The sequence below is a fragment of the Mesitornis unicolor genome, unplaced genomic scaffold (assembly GCF_000695765.1).
Source record: "Mesitornis unicolor isolate BGI_N332 unplaced genomic scaffold, ASM69576v1 scaffold3585, whole genome shotgun sequence".
Classification (NCBI taxonomy): Eukaryota; Metazoa; Chordata; class Aves; order Mesitornithiformes; family Mesitornithidae; genus Mesitornis; species Mesitornis unicolor.
This window is the reverse complement of record NW_010183284.1, coordinates 14,287-34,074: the sequence shown is the minus strand read 5'-3', so window position 1 is coordinate 34,074 and position 19,788 is coordinate 14,287. Positions and strand designations below refer to the sequence as shown.

General features: G+C 36.3%; 1 protein-coding gene across 1 annotated transcript in view; it reads right to left on the bottom strand.

The window, feature by feature from the left end:
* EXOC3 (exocyst complex component 3) overlaps positions 1–19,394 on the bottom strand; it is a 22,561-nt gene extending 3,167 nt beyond the window's left edge. The window contains exons 1-9 of the mRNA XM_010184060.1: positions 19,209–19,394; positions 14,988–15,207; positions 12,309–12,990; positions 9,151–9,268; positions 5,519–5,644; positions 4,910–5,010; positions 4,312–4,422; positions 3,405–3,555; positions 2,000–2,122 (exon numbers count right to left, since the gene is read on the bottom strand). Of these exons, the coding sequence (XP_010182362.1) occupies positions 2,000–2,122; positions 3,405–3,555; positions 4,312–4,422; positions 4,910–5,010; positions 5,519–5,644; positions 9,151–9,268; positions 12,309–12,990; positions 14,988–15,207; positions 19,209–19,352 (1,776 nt within the window). The 5' untranslated portion in view covers positions 19,353–19,394. The remainder of the gene's footprint in view (positions 1–1,999; positions 2,123–3,404; positions 3,556–4,311; positions 4,423–4,909; positions 5,011–5,518; positions 5,645–9,150; positions 9,269–12,308; positions 12,991–14,987; positions 15,208–19,208) is intronic.
* Between the last annotated feature and the right edge of the window lie 394 nt (positions 19,395–19,788).

Genomic DNA, 19,788 nt, shown 5'->3' with positions numbered 1-19,788 from the left:
TGCTGAAAAGTAAATGAAGAAGAAAGCTCTACTACAGCTGAGAAAAAAGACACTCGAGAAGAGCCAACAGTGCAATGACTGGGCATTCAGTTTACAGGCGAGGAAAATGGCAATGCAGAATGACTCTAAGGTCCAGATCCTCCTTCTTCCAGAACAGTGTCCTTCCCACTGGGCTATGGTCTTTCTGCACGTAATCTGTTCGTGTGGCCTTTAAAATCTGGATTTCCGCAACAGGGTTAACCAAGAATACTTTAAAACCAGAAAAAAAGCCCACCCCCAACCAGGTAAACAAAAGTGTGTCCCATTCAGTGCAGGAACATAGGGTGCCACGTGGGAAATTTTTTTCGTGCTGAGACAGTGGAATGCCAAAAAAAATGTGTTTGTCATCATCTTCCCCATAAGGTGGCAATAAAAGCCACATGATGAAACACATGTGACTGCAGAGGTTGGTATTAACACTTAAACTCATGCCAAGCACATTTTCCTCACAGTAACAAACCAAATCTGGAAAAGAAAGCTGTTCCATGGATAAAGATGAATTCTAGGACCAACCTAACTTCTTTTGCATACTTTCTCTGAAAATGTGCATTAATCACGTACATAATACGGCCTCTAGGATCTACAAATACTGGCAGTTAAGAGGTCATCAGAACTTTGAGCAGTCCCCTCTGTCTCTTTAAGAGTTAAGAAAGAATAGGTTTGAGACTGTCTTTTAAGCACTTCTATTTAGTAAGAGTTCGTTCAAAAACCTCACCTAAATCCTGATCTTGCTAGCTTCAGATATCTCCCAATCTTAGGGAAACATTTAAAACATGCAATCTTAACTATGTAAACCCGACTTTAATTAAAGGATGGAAACAAGTACAATAACAGAGATAATAGAGAAATCCAGATATCCTTTGACAGACCACTGGAAAAAAAAGATGATCTAACCTAGCATCTTAAGCTGCTGTAACAGGACTTTAAACCTGAGTTACACATTTGTTAAACCTCATGGCACTAACTTAACTATGCCTCTGTCCTGGTTTAGTGGGACAGAATTTGAGAGTCAGCTTTCTGTTGGGGAAAATGCAATTCTGTAAGGATTACAATACTATTTCATGGGAACAAAGTTGCTAAAACACTTTGGCCAGTCCTGGTATGCAGGCTGCCAAGGTGAACAAGGTCTTCAAGGTTTTGCGAAACAAGTGCAGAGGCTGGGGGGAGCAGAAACCTAGGGGAGTCGACCCCAAGGTGACCCCAGGCTGACCCGTTAATACTGTTCATACCATCAATGTCACATTCACTGTAAATTGGGGAGATTGCAGGGAAGGGCCCTTTCTCTTCCTTCTTCCCACTTCCATGGCTGACATCTCAAGAAGGACTTGTTTACCACCCCAACCATGAGGCCTACTCCCCCACAATATTGGCTGAGTATAACTCTGTGTATTTTATACTGTAACTGTTATGAATATTAGTTTTTATTATTATTTTATTAAATGTATTTCTATTTCAACCGATAAATGTCCTTTCATTTTCCTGACTCCCCTCCCCAGGCGGAGAGGAAGCATCCGATGATAAAAGCGTATAAACCATGACAGTCTCATTGTACATATTAAAACCAGGAATTACAGAATGTGCATTTATTTTAAAAAGTAATTATAAGCCAGCAAAACCAGTTTGAAAAGAGCTAATTTGATCTGTCTACAATCTTCTGAGGAGAGAGGAAAAAAGTAAAAGCTGGTAGGAATGCAATCTAATAACACGCCAATACATTTTCTGGACTAAATCCTTCAACTCTCATCTGTCTTTGACAATATTATATGGCTGTGAACAAAAAAGATGAGGAGAAATATTAGATCCAGACTTCTGCAGTATGACTACCAACATTTTTCATTTCCAGTGACTTAGTTCCAATTTCTGTATTCCAATTCTGAATTCCATTCAGTGTTCTGAAATTCCAAACCAACACAATATTCTGAGTATATCAGCAAATTCTCACAGAATATTTTGCACCTACCTTTTTATAAGGCTTTTTTATTTTTGCAAAGTCATTGAAATAATCCTCTACGGTGACACAGATTGTCCCCACTGCATTAGAACCCATCAACCACTTCTTTGTCATCAGCTCATTGAGATGTGGCTGAGAAGGTAACAAACAATTGGTCAGAACAAATTTTTGACACTTCCATCATATCAGTGTAGTTACAAAATCAGAGGAGACAATTCATATATTTCTAAACAACTGCTTATTCCTTTTGAAGGAGTGTACAGTGTAGGAAAATGACGTGATAAATTGTCAGAATGACAGTTGCAACAGAGTGCTACCCTGACATACACACCGGGTGTGTATGTAACCCAACTGCACTAACCTGAGCATTGGTTTCATATGAGTTCTCTGAAGTTCTAAAAACCTCTAAATCCTCTAAAATAGAGAAATTACATTCTCTATTTAAATGTCAATGCTAAATAAGAAAATTAAGGTCCAAGGACAAAATAGGCGTAAGAGCTGACAATTCCAGTTTTACAGATAAGGCACTTTTAAACTGTTGTATCAATGCAACTTCATGCTTGATTACTTGACCTGCTGCTGACTATTCAGCTGTTCCTCTTTCATGGCCCCACAAACATCCTGTGCCTATACCAAACGTGATGGCCTATATGCTTTACTCCTTTCACAGAATTCCACGATACATATGTCTTCTTATAATCAATGAGCATAGTTATTGAGAAATAAAGGTTTTGCTTAAGAGCTCCAGGTTTAAAATAATCACTGCTCCCACATCTTTCTTACTGTGAATCATTCAAGGTGTTTACAGTAGTTCAGAAAAGTATTACAAATCTAATAAGTCCCAGAGCATTTTTCTCCATTGTCACCCATTTTTTTTTAAAATTTCCCTGCCTCTCTTCCCATAGTCTCAATTTTTGTTGAGCTATGAAAATATTGTGGTTTTTTTCCCCAAGGGACTGTAACAAGAAGCTAGAATTCTTAAACATGGAAATTTATCAGAAAGGGCCCACATTTAAGGTCAGTTAACCATCTTAATTACTAGTGTGCTGCACCTGTACAAAGTTGATAACTTAATATCAGAAGCTTCCCAAATAATTCTTAAATCACAACAACATAAATATAAGACAATCTACTTAAGTACAATCTGCTAAAAAATATTTACTATATACTAAGCATCTGCCTGAAGTCATCCTGTGAAATATAATTAAGCAACCTTTCAGTCCCCTACATGCAAACTATACCAGTGAAGAGCAATACTGATGTTTACTGGCATTTTGCTAGCACACCACATATAAAATACATTTAGCAACTGACACTTCATTCCTGAATTACTTTTCCTTATAAAATAATTATTCTGTTGCTTTTTGTTTTTTTAAATAATGCTTCTGTTTTTTTGAGGGAAAAAAGTTCTAACCTCTAAATCCATGAAGACTTCATCTAGCAGGCTAGAGCATCCTTCTTTGGCAATGACGTCTAAAGTTGCATCCATACTTGCATGACTGCTTGACAATGTGTCTTCCATTTCCATTTTCAAGTATTTTCTTTTCAGACTGATTATAGATTCTCTATGACAAAAACAATGCTTTTTATCACCCACCGATGCACAATTGCATTACTACTACATTTTTGGAGTGCATACACAGAGAGAGACACACTAGACAATCTTATTTTTGCAAGGGGAAATAATGTCTGCTGCTTGCTTTGGAAGTCTTAATCTACTCTCCAGCATGATTTTAGAGTGATCAACCTAGACTACTTGTGTGTTGGTAACAAACTACTGCTGATTTATAGACCTGAAAATGGCAGCAGATACAGAGGAACAAGGGGTTGAATTGCTGAACACTGAAACATAAGCAATGAGGACTTCTTTCTCCTGTTTTGATATTCTTAATAGACCAAGCTCTTTCTCTACTTTTCTCTAGCTTAGTTCACCTTGATGACACTGCTTGAAGGTGAACTGTGAGAGATCAAATATAAGAGCAGATGGCAGGCCCTAGACAAACTAACTGAAATGACTTTTTGAAATTCTAAAAGTTTAAGATAAGATTTTTCTTTGGCAATGAAATTCTTGGACTTAAAAGTGGATTTTCATCAGTGAGGGGCAATGGCTTGGCTTGCCTAAGGCAAGAGCAATCACAATATCTGCCTCTTAAAACAGTAATACATTTAAACTTGTTGTCTAAACTAAACCTGTCAGCTAAACTATCTTAACTGAAACCCTCTGTATACAATAGAATAGATGGTCCTGAAAACGGGTAGTATCACAAATGAAATATCAATACATATTTTTCTCACAAAACTGCAAGAACATGCAGACTTACTTAAAGGTTTGACAGTTGTTGATGACTGCAATCATGTACTGAACATAGCACTGAGGATACTGACGATTTTTAAGATGTTCTTCTTTATACAACTGTGCTTCATCTTTGTACCTGTAAGATATACAAGGAATGGTATTAAACAGACTGAAATCTTTTGTAACTTAGGTACACCTGTAAAACCAAATGCTCTAGAAGGGCCTGTTGGGTACTGAGAAGTATTTTACAACAGGCCTGTTGCTCATGTGATGTTTAGTGTCTCTGTTCTGGGCAGAATCCAGCCAAGGAGGTTCTTTCTGTCTTCCTTATGAGAAAGATAGAGATTTGAGATACAAAAGAAAACAGAACTGACTCAAAAAAAAATTAAGAGCCGTTTGTAGAGAGGAACTGAAAGTGCTCACCAGCACAGAACTACTTCTGTGGTGAAACTGGGGAAAGGAGGAAGAAAGCAAGGAAAGGGAAGAAAAGCTTGGTTTTCATGGACAAAGGGATAAAGACAAAGCAGTAAAGAAACATCTGTAGGAAAGACAAGTATTGGAATTGTAGGAACAAAGAGAGGCTGAGGCAGGATAAAGCATTTCTATTTTAAAAATTATGTTACCTGGTTAGAAATGAATTCATTTGTTGAAGACATAGAAGGAGTACCTTTGTTTTCAAATCTTCATTTATCTGAGCAGCTACCTGAAGATTCTGCTCAAACATCTAAGTTAAAAATAGATTAGTTATAAAGAGAAGCCTTTACCAAAGACAGAACTCCTGTCTTGTTAGAGACTCTCACTAGCACCACCTCTCATATGTCTTTTGTAAAAAAAAACCCCAAGCCCAGACAATTACTACCTCAGTACCACATTAACAAACAGTATTCTAATAACTTACAAACATCTCATCTGGTAGGCTTATATTACAAATTTACATGAAGAGACCTAAGTAAAAGCAGTTAACTAATTACAAATATCAACTAAATATGTTGGGGAAAATGTATTTCTCATCTACACATAAAAAGCACTGTCTCTAGGTGTTAAAGTCAAAAAGTCAAATAAAAACCTCAAAAGAAACAACCCCTCCAACTAATAACTCTAAGGGAAAAAAACCTATACTATGATAGACAAACAACAGCATTCCAGTTTAGTTTTCCCCTCTCCCCGTCCCTCCATTCCCCCAAATGCATGTACTACTGTGGGTTTTCTAGAATAACCAAGTTCTCTTATACCTGAAAAACAATAGCTGGGAGTGTAGTCTGATAGTACCCATCTTGATCTGCTTCTGGTTCCGTTTCTTTTATCCAGTCTTTTTTATCTGTCTCCAGTGCTTTTCGTAGCCAACCAATGATGTTAGACTACATTAAATAAATCAACCAAGAAAAAGCAAAGGTTTTTTTTAAGGTAACACAACAAAAACCCTCACTACAATATTTGGAATAGTAGCCATTTCCATAATGAAGAGTGGCACAGTAACAGATAATGTTGACCACTCTTGTCATCCCTACAGGATCTAGGTAACATAGACAAATTAAAATTTGCAGTGACAAACACAAAGATTAATACAGGTAAACAAGTGATGTAGTTTGTGTCAAGCTTAGGCACATTTTGGAAGGGGAGTGCTCCAAACACAAAAAACAAGTCAATTTGTCACAATCAACATGTTTCCTAATTTTGGAAGCATTTATTAAGCATTCCACTTTAGGTTTGAAACTGAATTTTTCAACAACTGAAAAAACTTAGGGTAATACTTATTGTCCTGGTTTGAGCTAAACAGAACTAATTTTCTATTTAGTGATTTTACTTTTCAGCTCGGTCTCTTCTAAGTGGCTGAACTTGCTGAAACTAGCAGCATGTTTTTCCAGATAGCAGGTACTGCTACGATTGATAATCACAAGGCCACTGTCTCACCATGCGCCTACGGCAGAAGAGCGGACCCAAAACTGACCAACTAGATATTCCATCTCGCATACGGCATACTCAGTATAAAGCTGAGAGATCATGAGGGTCTTGACTCCTCCATCTTGGACCCCCCTTCCTTCCATCTCGACCCCTGCAATGGCTGAAGTCCGAGCAGAACCCTGCTAGTTCATCTGCCTCTGATCCTGTTTCGTGTGTTCCTGCATCCTGCTCCCACTGCTGCTGAGTTCAGCCTGGGACTTTTCCAGTACCCTGCTCCGCAGATCCTCTGGTGATGTATTCGTCACTGGGGGAGGGTGGGGGGAAGATTTTATATTGGTTTTGTATACATATTGTACATATCTGTATATATTGCATTATTTTCCTATTTACATTATTATCCTGTAGTATTAGTATTACTGTTTTATTAAATCTGTTAGTTTTATTTTCCAACCTGTAAAGTCTCTCTCCCTTACTCAATTTTCCCTTCTGCGGAGGGGAGAGGGGTTAATAGAGAGCATCTGTCCAGGATTTAGTGGCCAGCCCAGCCCTAAACCATGACATTAATGTAAGAAAATTAGCACACGTCTGTTTGTAGTTCCTTTTAGCTACATTTTAGGAAACTCATGTTTGTTACTATCAGGGACAAAACCCCAGGATTAGATTAAATAAATTTCATTTCTTGAAATTTAAGTGCTGCAGAAAATAGTGATGGAAATACAACAGTTGGCTCTCCTCCCATCCAACAAGAGCATTATACAGCAAACAGATTAGGAACAACTGGTTTTAGAACTAGACTAAGCCAGTTTTCTGATCACTCACATGACACAGATACTATGGGCATATTTGTAAGAACAGGTAGTAAAAATCAGCATGTTTTCTAAATACATAATTGGATTCTTTGATTTCTATCTAAAATAATTATCCCTATGTTTCCAAAGGGATGAAGATTTCTGCCTCTTTACTGCTTTGTCCACATTTAGTTAAAACCCCTAGAAATATAAAGGCTTATACTTCTTTCCCACGTATAACAGGTATATTAGCATGCTCTACCATGCAAAATTAAACGTGATCAGTAGGCATGTACAGAAAGGGCAAAAGAAAGTCTAAAATAGGCAGAATTTTTTTTTATGTTTACTTCTTTAATGTATTGAATATGTATCTTTTGGTTAGGACTCCTATCAGCAGATAGAATAAGTAAGAGACTGAAAGCTCTACAATTTTCCTGCACAAGAAAGGTTATTTACCAAACACAGCTCTTTTTGACTACAGTGAGTGGCCTATCAAGTGCTATATCTGCTAAGTACATACAGTACCATCTTCAATTATGTGAAACAATGTACTGTTTTTATTCCTCACAGGCATGGAACTGCTCTGATAAGATTTGCAAAAAAGAATTAATTTTTTAATCCAGCAGCCCAGGGGATGTCAATATTTTTCATTGTAAGATCATAATTTACAAAACCTTTTTTCCAAGCTGAGGTGCTCGAGGTAAAAAAAAACCACAACAACCAACCAACCAACCAAATCTATTAAAAAACTGTTAAGATCTATTAGCATTTTATTTCTCATGAAAATGAGCCATTTTTATTGACTTAGATATCAGTATTTCAGCTGACAGTCACAATTCGGTAATACTTTCATTTACCCAAACAGAACTAGTTCTATTTTCTTTATAAACAGTTTTAAACACAACATTGAAAGAAATAAATTAGAAGTGGGGATGGGTAGAAAACTGGACCGAGCTGTATCCTGGGAAATGATTATTCAGTATTTTCTGCCTTTAAAAGAAGATACGGCCAAAAATCAAAACCAGCAAAAGAAAATCACTCTGCGTTTAACAGAACTGCAGCTTTGCTTTATTTTATTTACAGAATATATATACATCAATGTTCTATATATATAATATTTTTCAGTAAGTAGGGAAAAAACACTTCTGAAAAATGAATATCTTAAGAGGGGACAAAATTAATTCAAAGGCACTTCCTGAGTCAAGCCAAAAGCAGCTTGAGAAAACAAACCAATGTTTCTCTGTCCTAAAGGTAAGTACAGAAAAATAAACTTGCATAAATGTCCTAGTAAAGCTAATGTAAAGCAGAGTCTCTACTGGCAACTTCCTTGAGACATAACAAGATTGGTTCATATTACTGTGATGAATATCAAGTCCAAGTAGTTGCTGTTGCTGGACATATTTTAGTAGCTAGCACATTCAAGGAAGCAAAGAAAATAGGAGCTCTGCCAAGCAGAGGAGGGAAAACTTTGGAGGAGTAGGAATTCAATTGAACAATGCAAGAATGGCAAGTCCAAAGTTCCAACTATTCCAATATCCATTCTCAGTAGCAAGCAACAATGGATTTTTAAAGAAAAAGACATTTAAAAACCTGACAATCACATACTGATTCCTTTGCCACATAGTTGACCAACTTCCAGTGACTTTTACGATAAGCAAGAGGCAGTGTCTTTATATTTAAGATGCACTTGAAATGGCATCCACAAAAGGAAATTACGCTCATGCAGTCAACAGGCATGAAAGGAAAAAGACTGCTAAAAGAATCAAACTGGCAAACATGAACATCTTTATTAACTTGAAAAGATGACACTGGTACCAAATGTTGGCATAGTTACTCTAGGGACCAAGCTGCATTCAGAGGCTTGTAAGTATAGTAATACCTAACATACTAGCACTATGAATTTAGACATATGAACACTGGAATTCCTTCCTTTCTAATAAGATATAATTAATACAGTCTGTAAAGCGTAATTATTCCTTGAAATGTCATGATCCACATCTATAAAACAATATTATAACTTCATAAATAAACCTAAAATAGTATATGAAAATTCATAAAAGTAATGATACCGAGTTGACATTTGTCACAGCAGTTTCCTCTCTTAGAGGAACAGCACAGAGGCATAATGCAGCTATACATTCATCTGAAGGTGTCTTTGAATTATTATTACTCACAGTAAGTGTAGACATGTATTTGCTGAGAAGCTGGTCTACCACATTTTGTGAAATCAGATCATTCAGAGAATTTACATCCACTTCAGGAGACAGTTCTGAATTTCCCATCATCTCTGTACTGAGTTAAAAAAAAGACACTGCAGATTAGTAAATAAAAGATTAAGAAGTTAAAAACTCTGCATATTTTTTTGTATGACCACTGTAAGGGATAATTTTCCAATAGCTATACATTTCAAAGTTTTTAATAGCAACTGCAAGAGTAAGTGCATTTACAAGGAACACCATAAAACTATATAAAAGAAAGAACAGGATGGAAAAGTAATAGCCCAGCATATATTAAAAAAAAAGTTAGACATTTTAAATATTCAACCCTTTCATGTTTTAACTTATGTACAAGAATTAACAATTGCCTAAGACTGCATAAAAGACAACTTGTTCAACCTGTGGACTCTTAATAGAGGACACTTTGTATGTCTTACATTTCAGAGGAGATGACAGACAACTTACCATTCTAAATTTCAGAATGGGTAAGATCAGTGAAAAGCACAAAATACTCAGCTCAGAGAGTCTCAAAAAAGCTTCCACTGTGCTACTTGTACTGTCACATCCACATCAAAGCTAAAATATATTAAAAGAAAATCTAACAATGCTTCCTGTATTGGTGGAGAATACACCTAATGTAAGAGGAGGAGGCAACTTGCATGCCAAAACAGAAGTACACTTCATGGTACCGTATTATAAACAGCACCATTAGCTATACTTGCTTGCAAAGGAAAATTCTTGATTTTATAAGATTAGAAAGAAAGTAGAGCAACTGTCACAGATATTTTGACAAGGATTATATAAAATTAATACCTGACAGTGATATTCTGCATCTATAATTTATAAGATTACATAATGAGTTGCTTATGTAACTAAACCAAAAAAACCAAAGCCATGCCAAAGCACAACATAGCAAGGACTCTTAATATTTCATGCTCAGACAAATCAATAACTCAAAACCACATTCTTCAGAGAGCGTTTTAGTAACAGTTGATGGAAATATATTCAATCATAATAACATAAATTGTTTCACATTCTATTTCTAGTGTGCTTTTCAAAAGGAAGCCACAAATTCTATATTTGCAGTGGTACCTATAAAAAGCACATAGCAAATAATAATAATAAAAAAATTCCTAAACAAGTGCTTAGTTTGTATGTTTCTGCAAGTTACAGTTGTACTCTGGGTACATGCAGTGAGTCAGCACAGTGGTGCTTCCACATCATGAAAAAAAATCTCAAAGCACTAAAAACCCCAAACCAAAACTATACTATGGCTAACTACTAAAAAAAAAAAAATAAAAAAAAAATAAATTCTTGTCTTTGAAACCATAAAAGTTACTGTAACTGAACACTGTACATTTGTAGCATCTTCCTGAACCTGTAGAAAAAGAGAATGAAGATTTAAAGTGACTCAAACTATCCAGAAAACTGAATTTTACATAATAGCAGGACCTGCTCTAGACTTACTCAGGGGAAATGGGAAAAGCTGTTTATGGCACTGTGCCATATTAGAAAATATCTCTAGTCCCATTATACTATCATTACCTCTACTTCTCAAGGACACAGAGACATTAAAACGTTCTCAATGCTTATCAACTGAAATCCCAAAAGAAAGATTACAGGCTCCTGCCTCTAGCCCCTAAAGACAATTCTTCTTATACACAAGTTATCTTTCCTGACTGTCACAACTCAAGCATCTGGGGGAAAGGAAGCTATTAGACAACCATAATCATAGGGAAGAGTTATTTCCCTTCAACAAAAAGTTTACAATCAAATTGAAATTTCAACCAAAATTGTATTATCTGGAAACTAGCACTTTAGAAAACTTCTATTCCACCTCCTGCCTCCTGCCACCAATCCTGCTCTGTCTTGTAAAAAAAGGTACTTGATTTAGATACAGCATGCAGCTATACACGTAGCACCATTCCTTCAAGTGGAAATTGTTGACAATGGCTACAGCAATGTTGGTAAACTCCCTCAGCAATTCTGAGAACACAATCAAATGACATGAATACGGGCATCAGGATCTTACACAACTTGCATGTTTCCTAAAGCACAGATTAAAGTCTTGATCCCAGACCAGTATAGGTTTAGTAATAGCAGTAGTATCCTCTATACTGCTAGAAGGAGGAGAACTTTGCAGTGCAGGGCAAAGCACAGAGCTTTAAACACAAAAATAAGTCTTAAAGCTGGTTATAAAAATTCTACAGAACAGTATTATCTCCTGCCTATTTGTTTTATGGTATTATCCTCTAAACTTATGAAGCACCTAGTTTGTTGAATTAGTGAAACTGAACAACTGAAGACTGCAAAAGTATACACAGTGCAGACTCTGGGTCGTTGCCAGCTATTGAGAACATGACTACAGCCAAGAGCCACAGAAAGGCTAGCATTACTTTTTCCTCAAACAAATCAGTTGCCCTAGTAACTACATGCCAGCAAAAAAGAAACAAAGTTGTCATTTGAGCTGTTTCTATCTGAAGGATTTTTTTTTAAAAAAAGACATTATGCTGAAGTTATCCCAAAAAATCACACCACTCAAAGGAAAAGTTTAAGAGTATCACAGGAGACAATGTGTAAGCAGAAATTCTCCTAAATAAACAAATCACCACACAGTTCTGAGAAAAAACCTGAAGGAAGTTACTACGTTCTTTCCATTTAAGAGTAATAAAGCAACACTGAAACAGTCCCAACCCCTGTAAAAAGGAACAATAGAAAGTTAATAACCATACAAAACTTCTGAGGCTGTGGCCAACAACAATTTTGTTTCACACACATGAGCTCTTTATGTCTTCTGTTTTTCATAATACTTCACCAAATTGACACACAAATACATGGTGACTGTAGCTTCAAGCAGGTTTTTAACCGCATTAAAACTTTAAGCTTACAAAGCTACTAAAAAAAAAATTTAAAAAATCACATATTAGAAAATCCAAACAGATTTTAAGGATAACTCCTAAAAAGTAAAACAACAAACATCAACCTGACAAATTCTCTATTACTATCCATCTTACTTTTTCTTCTTATAGGTTAACAGACATAAATATTAGCACATAAACTGTGTTTTGTGTACTTAATCTTAACTGCCACTAGCAGAAATGATGAGGGGTCCTTACCTTTTGTATGTATTTAAAACCCAGCTTAGAAGGCTAACAATCTCATTTGCTTCTAGGTCCTCTGCAGCAAGTTCTTGCATGCGGGTGGACAAAGCCTGATGGTACATGTTTAACAATCTGTTGAAAATGTCATAATATGGAGGAAAACATTGATCCAGCAAAGTTTTAGCCACGAGCAGGTCATCAAGGACGTATTTACGTATGATTTCTAGATGGCGCACAAGCCACATTTTGTCAGATTCTCTAGTATCTGCTTGAGTGCCTTCAATTCGTGTGCTCACAGTTCTTTCCAAAATGTTGAACATTTTTTCCTTCCACTTCTTTGGTCTGCCAGGAGGTATGAATCCAGTTTGTTTTTTCCGGTCTAACATGCGCCTGTCAATTTTCTCCTCCCTCTCAATTATCCTAACAACAGAAACAAGCAAGGTTGGATCTCGACGGACTGTAACAAGAGATCTTTGAACCACCATCCAAAGTTGCTTTGCCAGCTCCTCAGAAAGTTTCTGCATTTCCCCAAAGTATGTATGGATAAGGTTCATGTCATGTGTGTTTTTGCTGTCCATGCGATACTGCTCATACATCAGGTTATCACGAGAAAACTCTAAATCCATCAGTTTTCGATGAGCTTGCAGAAGTTCCCCTCGCTCAATCAGATCTTGGGTCTCCCTGACTATCTCTGGAACTGAAACAGCAACAAAAAGAAGGAAAAAAAAAGGCAAAATAAACACAGTCAAAATAAAGAAAAAAATTAATACTGATAATAAAAGTGCTAGGAAACAAGCTGGAAAACAGCTGTAGTAGTTCTTTCAAAATAATCTAAAGGAAATTATTTTAAGTATTAAAAAATTGCTAATAAATGCTATGTATCTTTATACTTATTAACTATAATGCTCCATTTTACAGTGGCTAAACAAACCAAGATCATAGCACCAACAAAACATCATTTCCTTTCTCTCTCTCACTCTCCCCTTAAAAAAAAAAAGTCCACAAGAGTCTACCATGAAAGGAACTGTAGTAAAAAGCCTAGTAACTTGCCTGCACTTACCCTGTTGAACCTGAAGCTGCATACACCCAACAAATACTGAATTTTACCTCCTTCTTGAAATAAGAGTTTCTGCCTTACTAGGGCACGAAGGAAGAATTGGTATAATCACCTATGCTGCTAAACTACTTAGAAGATTTTTTTTTCTTTGTTACTTTTCAGTATTTGATGAATACTACAGAAGACAATTAGAATCCAGTAGGGCAAATAACTGAAAATTTCAGCAGAAAAATTATGAGTACAAAAAAGCAGCTGGTGATAAAGCTGGCACCCCCAAAAAAGGTCTGAAAAGACAATACACAATCATTAACCATGACAAAAACAACTTGGTTTATAAGAATATTCATTTTGCTCAGAGCAAAGTTATCGTCAACTATAATGTTTAACAATCCCAGGGGGAGATGCTTCATACTAAAACCCCTTCAGAAAGCCAGAAAAGAAAAGGCTCATTGTGTCAACTGCATTCATTAGTGTAGGAGAAAACAACATCCCCAGAACAACTCGGCATTGGAACATAAAGAATTTTTTTGTTCTTTTGTTTTTTTATTACTAGACATTGCATATAAATAGAAATACTGCTCTTTAAGTTGCACACCATATCCTACTTTGGTACTGTAGCAGTTAGATACACTCATACAGAGATTAAACAAATCAACCTGGTATGACTGGGAAACTATTTTTCTTTATAGGTCCATTTTGATAATTACTATCAGAAGAGAAGGGAAGAAAAAAAGACTATTTAAATGAAATCAAAGGGGTATGATAGGTTTAGCCCCCATTATAGGGGAAAAATTCTTAATATTACTTATAAGCAGAAAAGCCCTGGCAAGAAATTCACACTGATTCAAGATGGAATGGAATGTGCACCAAAAAGGCTGCATAAAAGGACAGAGGCAATCCAATTTTCCTATCTTTACAGTACCTATTATATCACATTAATCTTACTGAATCTTGAAACTCTTCACAGTTGTGCAGTCATGGAAGAGCGAAGCATCTCCCATGTATAATTTCTTTAGGTATGTGTTAGTTCTGTGATTGTGCTGCCCAATTCTGTAGCAAGGACTGTGGACAGTTGAAACTGAACTTCAAGTAGTTTATACTTAAACTTTTAACATTAATGGAAATCCTTAAGGCTCCTAACTGTTGTGTGAGAAAGACTGTCAGGGAATCTTTGACTGGAGAACTCGCTGTTTCCTATTTTGCCTTTGCAAAAATTTTCAATTCCTAAAATCATCTGGGACTATTTTTACCCAACAGGCTTGCTGTGGGTGCCCAACTCACTGGCAACATTCTGGATCTTTCAAAGTTTTCGTTCTGTACATGTCACTTGTACATTTCAGGCTTTTTTACTAAATGTATTATCCCTGCTGCTGATTGTTAGCAAAAAGCTTCTTTGTGACTTGTGTCTGATGATGAGACAGGGCAGACTAGAAGTCCTTACAGTGCAATTTAAACTCGATATATATTAAATGGTTACCAGCTACTTCCCTGAACCTCATATGTAGGCAATTCTTCCTTAATTCTTCATTCCCAGTGAGGTTTAAAGTTCTTGACATTACTTGACAACTTTGCAGCTGTTAGTACCATCTTGAAGTGCTTTCAGTCCGTGAGGGATTATATAAAGAACATTAGATTACCTGAAAAGATGTTCTTGAGATTTTCTACAGCAGCTGCCAGTTGGCTATGTTGCACTACAGCATCCTTAACATCCTTGAGGTTTTCTATGGTGTTGATGCTCTGTCTCCAGTCCTTACTGACATCTATCAAAGACTGCTGAATGTCCTTTACATCATTCAGTGCATTGTGCAGTTGACTTAAACCTGTTCGTACTCCATCTAACTGTGACTGGATTGCTGCCTTAAATACAAAGACAAACAAAGAACTCATATCAATCATTGTAAGTTCTGTATTTTCAACATTTCTCAAGAATTAATTTTAATTTCAGTATCTAACATTTTTCAGAGAAAAAAAACCCAAACCTGAAGAAGTAATATTATAGCTTAGTAGAAATGTGTAACTTACTGTGTGCGCACACACATTCTTCTTTTGAAGTTCTAAAGTTGTATCTAGTTTTACATGACCTAGATACAAATGGTTCACCCACAGAGCTAACATAGGAGATTACACAGACAGATCATAATCTCTATAAATCTATATTAAACCAGGAACATGGGAAGACAGAATGAGATTTCTTTCACAAATTCATTTCAAAGAAGAAAACCAATCCAGATGTTTCCACAGAATGTTTGGTATGTACAGATTCACAAAGTATTTTACTGAAGCAATTGCAAATTTTGACTGGCAATAGACTATATTCTAAAAAAATTCTTAAATGTTCTAAAAGAAACCCCTTTGGCCTGTGGTACCAGAAAGCCAAATTAATCAAAAGAAATTCAGTCAAAACAAGCAATCAAAAAATCCCAACCAAACAAAAAAAACCTGAAGTGAATAAAATATCAACACTGTGAAACAACAACAACCAGTACAACAGTCCAACTACTAGAGTATAAAAGAGAGGCTATTGATATACATATCTCTTGTGACAGGTGAGAGTTGAAATAATGACTTTTTATATAGGCTGTTATTCCTGAATATCATTTGATAGTCCAGACACCTTACAGAACATCTACTAGAGTGCATATCTGAGTGAAAGAAATCAGACAACATCCACAGCATGTTTTTATGTATGTATTTTTAAAAAGATGTGACTGAGATGAAATCAGGTGAGTGGAAAATGAAACGGGAAATAATAGACTTCAAAAGTCAAGCCAAAGGCTTGAAAACTTGAAAATTCAGTTGCATATCTTGAGGACTCAGTAAAGAAATGAGGCACTAATTATTTTGCTAAGCTCAAAACACATTTTTTGCCATACTTTTAAGGCCAAAAAGCTTAGGCAGTCCTGGAACTTTCTGTTTGATACTAGAAGCCAAAGAGGAAATCCTGGTAACTATGAACAACATTTATTATGTTTTAAATGTACTGGGAAAGTCCCAGAAAAATGCAGTGATTCTTAAACTACTGCTATTTATGTACTTTCAAATCATGACATGCTGATTTTATTGATAAAAATGTATTTTCCTGTCAGACTCAGTGCAATAAAGCAGTGGTAAGGCATTTTTATACACTATCTATCTACAGAACTGCTGCATTAACACATTTCCCCCTCCACGGGAACTGAGGTAATTAGAATACTGAAATTCAATATGATATTCAAACACAATCTTCTGAAGTCAACCATAAAGTATTTTAAAAATCACATGACCTTTAAATGTTTAATACTTCTGATTTGATATTTCAGTTTCTTCTGAGGCAGATTTTCCAAGTATTACATATTCAAATTTTTGCCTATTTTACTTTTGTAGAAACTTGATTATGTTAAACAGAAACAATCACAAATCTTGGTCACTGTCACAAACGGCCAAGGAAAATTATAAAACCAGACATCCACCCATGTTCACTTTGTCCTCCGATAGTCAGTTGGGGCCAGGGTAAGGGGGCAGGGTGCAAGGCATGTCCTAGCACCGTGGACTTGGCTTCCTAGAATGTATATCTATCGCAAATTGGACTGACCATCACTGTATTAAAAAAACTGAAAACAAAACCAAGCCATCCTAGGAACAAGGCTCAAAACTTAATTTTTGTCTCTTTTCAAATGACAGCCCTCAAGATTAAGCCATGGAGCGAGGATACAGGCTGCCTGGTTTCTGTAGAGCCCTATGGTTCAAATTCATGATTGTATAGCAGCTAAGAATCAAAAGATAGAGGATTCAAGCATGTTTATATTCAGGTAAATGCATGACCTAGGAACTCTCCTAGGACACGTATACGGTATTCTTCAGGGTAGAAGAAAGCCAACTAACAGAGTAAGTGCACAAAGACAACTGCCAACGCTCATAACTTTCTAGGCTCTGGAACAGAGTCCAAGGAGCTCTTCACCCACATTTTGGACTGCAGAGCCCAGAAGTACCAGCCTTCAGTGCTAGCTCCTGCTTACTCTCCTACTTCAGAGTTCTGCTACCAATCCTTACAAATTCTGCTTCACTAAGCACCACCAGTCTCACACATTTGAAGCAGGTGAGTCTGACACATTTGAAAGCAGATTTTCTGGTAAGAATTTATATAACATAGGAAGAAATGCAGAGAAGGATGTAAGAAATTGACATAATTACATATTTGGGATAGGATGTAGAAAGAGAAAGAGGATAACTAACTTGGAGGAGATGCTGGGGTTTTTGAGCAGAACACCATTCCAGATCTCTGCTGCTTCATCCCTGTAAATGACCCACAACTATTACCCTGGTATTCTGCTCTTCACCTTTGATTGAGTTTATTATCTTGATTCATCTGAAGAAAATAATGACAAAGATAAAAGCATATCTAATTTGAAAGAAGCACTGACACGTTCACACCAGAAGATTTACCATGTGTTCATTCACACAGATGAAGCAGCTGAGGTTTTTCAAAAGTGATCCAACCTGAAAAGTCAGCAACTCCTCCAGCTGACAATCCTGATGACCCTGTCTCTCCGTGTTTCATACCACACATTATTCACAATTTAACTACACAGCAAGAGTATTTCTTACATCCTCTCTATGCTCCCATCCATTATAGTAATTCTTATGGGAAAAATGCTTTGCTATCCATTGCATCACTAATCATCATCTGTTTCAGGAATGCATCCTGAATGGATTAATGGTTATTGTACTTCTTTTTGGAGCAGTTATTTCTGACCATCTGTAGATGAATGAAGTTAAGGCAACTTAAGGAAAATGACAAGGTAAATTTCTAGCTATAAAGTGGATTTAGGCATTTACAAAACAAAGTTATGTTTAGTCATCACTGTCTATTGAAGCAGCCAGTATGCAAACGACTGTGCTCATATATTATACAAAGATCACAGTAACTAAACAGTTGATTCATTATTAATAGGCTCCACTATATGCTTTCTGCCTTAAATCTGAAAAACCCAGCCCAAGTAATCAGGCAAATTTCTGTTTCTATGCTACAGACAAATTAATGTGTAATTTGCAAACAGATTTTTTTTTTCCACTGTGAAAGAAGACAGGCTCTCTTCTACTTCACGCAGACTACCACAAAGAAGGAGCTATCAAATTGTTGCAAGACAAACTAACTTATTCTGAAATATGAGATTAGATACAGTGTATACCAGCTATTTTGATCTAGTAAACCCCAAAATATTCCCCAAAACACTGTTTTAAGGCTCTACTCCAATTACTTGATATAATGATCTAAGATGGCTGTGAGCTAGTAAGTAACACTGAAGGAAGAAAACACAGAAGTCTGTAACATAATGACATTAAACACAGGACAACCTTACTCATATTTCAGGCTAAGTCTGTGCGCCCATGTGTGTCCATGTTCTCACATGTACACATGCAAAGGACGGGGAGAATAACGGGTTACACTTTTGCAAGAGACAAGAACGTGACAGATATTAGCTATCTTCCATAAACCCATGTAGAAGTCAGAGACTAAATGGACTGATCTTTTCAGATGCAGTCATCAATTTTGTGTTACAAATTCAGTATTCAAACATTAAGGCAAAGGTTTGTTGGCTGACAGGCTATACAGTATGAGGGTAGCTGTCCATGGATAAACTGTAGAAGTTACAGGACATAACATTTGAAATGCTTGACTAAACCTTCAGTCAGATATACAACATTAGTTTGTGTTACTTTCAGGATGCAAAGTTTCTGTTTTGGACACAGAGTAAAACATCAAAGCCCATGGTTTAAAACTATCCAGATTAAAATGTAGAAGAAAAAAAAAACAGAAGGAGAAATAGGAAGTACATTTATGCTGCTCCATAGACACTTGGGTTTATCAAACTTTGTACCTTGAGTCGAGCTTCTACTGAAGCCTTCTTACGAGCTTCCCTCCTGCGATACTGCTCCACTTTATCCAGCTGATCAGGACGCTGAAGCATTCCTGCTACCCTCTGAACAGCTGTTGCAACTGCTTCCCTATCCGTTTCCTCCATTGTTGATTAGGACCTCAAAACGCCTTCATAATTTAACAGTACTGAAAAGAAATATGACATTTTTAGAAAATGTATTTTCATTGAATGCAGTCATTTCAAACTTGGGAACTAACTTTGACAATACCAACTGCAACTTGAGTGAAACATCATTAGAAAGCATTACAAGCAGTAGTAACCGGAATTCTAAAAGAATCATATTTGAAGTGACTTAAGTCTGTTTCATTACTTTACCTGAAATGTTCTATCGTTTACCTTACTCTCTGTAACGTTGTATCCAAAAAGAGAACTGCAAATCTTAATTAAAAAAATATATATCCTATCTTACCCTAGAGTAGGTTTGCCTATTAAAAGGGGAATGAGATAAGTATCAAGAAATCCTGTGGCAAGACCAAGTAAAAATTCTAATTCCTTCTGAACTAGAATCAGGTGGATCTGA